This window comes from Protobothrops mucrosquamatus, unplaced genomic scaffold (genome assembly GCF_001527695.2).
Source record: "Protobothrops mucrosquamatus isolate PMUCROS unplaced genomic scaffold, P.Mucros_1.0 scaffold1023, whole genome shotgun sequence".
In the NCBI taxonomy this organism is placed as follows: Eukaryota; Metazoa; Chordata; class Lepidosauria; order Squamata; family Viperidae; genus Protobothrops; species Protobothrops mucrosquamatus.
This window is the reverse complement of record NW_015387258.1, coordinates 96,670-97,696: the sequence shown is the minus strand read 5'-3', so window position 1 is coordinate 97,696 and position 1,027 is coordinate 96,670. Positions and strand designations below refer to the sequence as shown.

At 42.6% G+C, this 1,027-nt stretch overlaps 1 protein-coding gene across 1 annotated transcript in view; it reads left to right on the top strand.

The window, feature by feature from the left end:
• Positions 1-1,027, top strand: part of LOC107290990 (probable E3 ubiquitin-protein ligase HERC4) — a gene marked incomplete in the record, with an annotated part of 47,242 nt that overhangs the window by 43,850 nt on the left and 2,365 nt on the right. The window contains 1 exon segment of the mRNA XM_015819939.1: positions 271-454. Within this exon segment, the coding sequence (XP_015675425.1) occupies positions 271-454 (184 nt within the window).

The following is a 1,027-nucleotide window of genomic DNA, read 5'->3' as shown; positions in this document are numbered from 1 at the left end:
TCGCGACAACAGGTTGCTCCACAGCATCCATACGCCGCGTGGCTCTGTCCCAGAAACAAGCGCCATTTTTTGAGCAGCTGCAATGAATTTTGGCTGATCCAGAATTGTGCCCACTTCCGGGACAGAGCCACACAGCCTAGGGATGCCGAGGGTTGGAGCAGCCTGCACAGTTCCCTCTCCCTCAGACTCTGCAAGCCCGTAACTGCTGTTCTATGAGCCACGTTTTGTTTGTATAAATTCTACGAACTAACCAAACGCACCTACTTACAGAAAAGAATACGTTGATGCTTACGTGAATTACATCTTCAATGAGTCCGTGAAGAAGCAGTTTGGGGACTTCGTGCGTGGATTTCAAAGAGGTTGCCCAAGTACAACGTGGAAAATGTTTCTTCCTGTTGAACTCCGCGGTATCCTGTTTGGAAACACCGCATATCAATGGGACCAATTGGAAAAGGTAGAATGTGCTCCTCTGCTGCAATCCTTATTACACTGGTCTTTATTCCAGGGTCCTTGTGGAACTTTCATTATTTTCCTCTTAATTTGTGGGAGGGCTGAATGTTGGGCGTAGATCTTGATTGGAACGAACTACCCCCAGAGATCAGGGTGATCCCGGATCTCCCTTCCTTCCGCCGCGCCCTCAAGACATTGCTATTTAGGCTGGCAGGACTGGCCTAAGGGGTATTTTTAGTTGGGTTTTAAAACAATTTTAAAACAACAAAGGCCAAATTAATATTTCCTTTTAATTACGTTTTAATGGTTGTATTTTTGTACTTTTGTATTTGTTTTTATTAGGCTGTTAGCCGCCCTGAGTCCGCAAGGAGAAGGGCGGGGTAAAAATATAATTAATAAATAAATAAATAAATAAATAAATATATATATATATATATATATATATATGTGAGTCTTTGGTCATTCGGGTTTTCTCCCGTGTAAGATTAGAAGTATCATAGCGACGTTTCGATGAAATCACATGATGAATGTGATTTCATCGAAACGTCGCTATGATACTTCTAATCTTACACGGGAG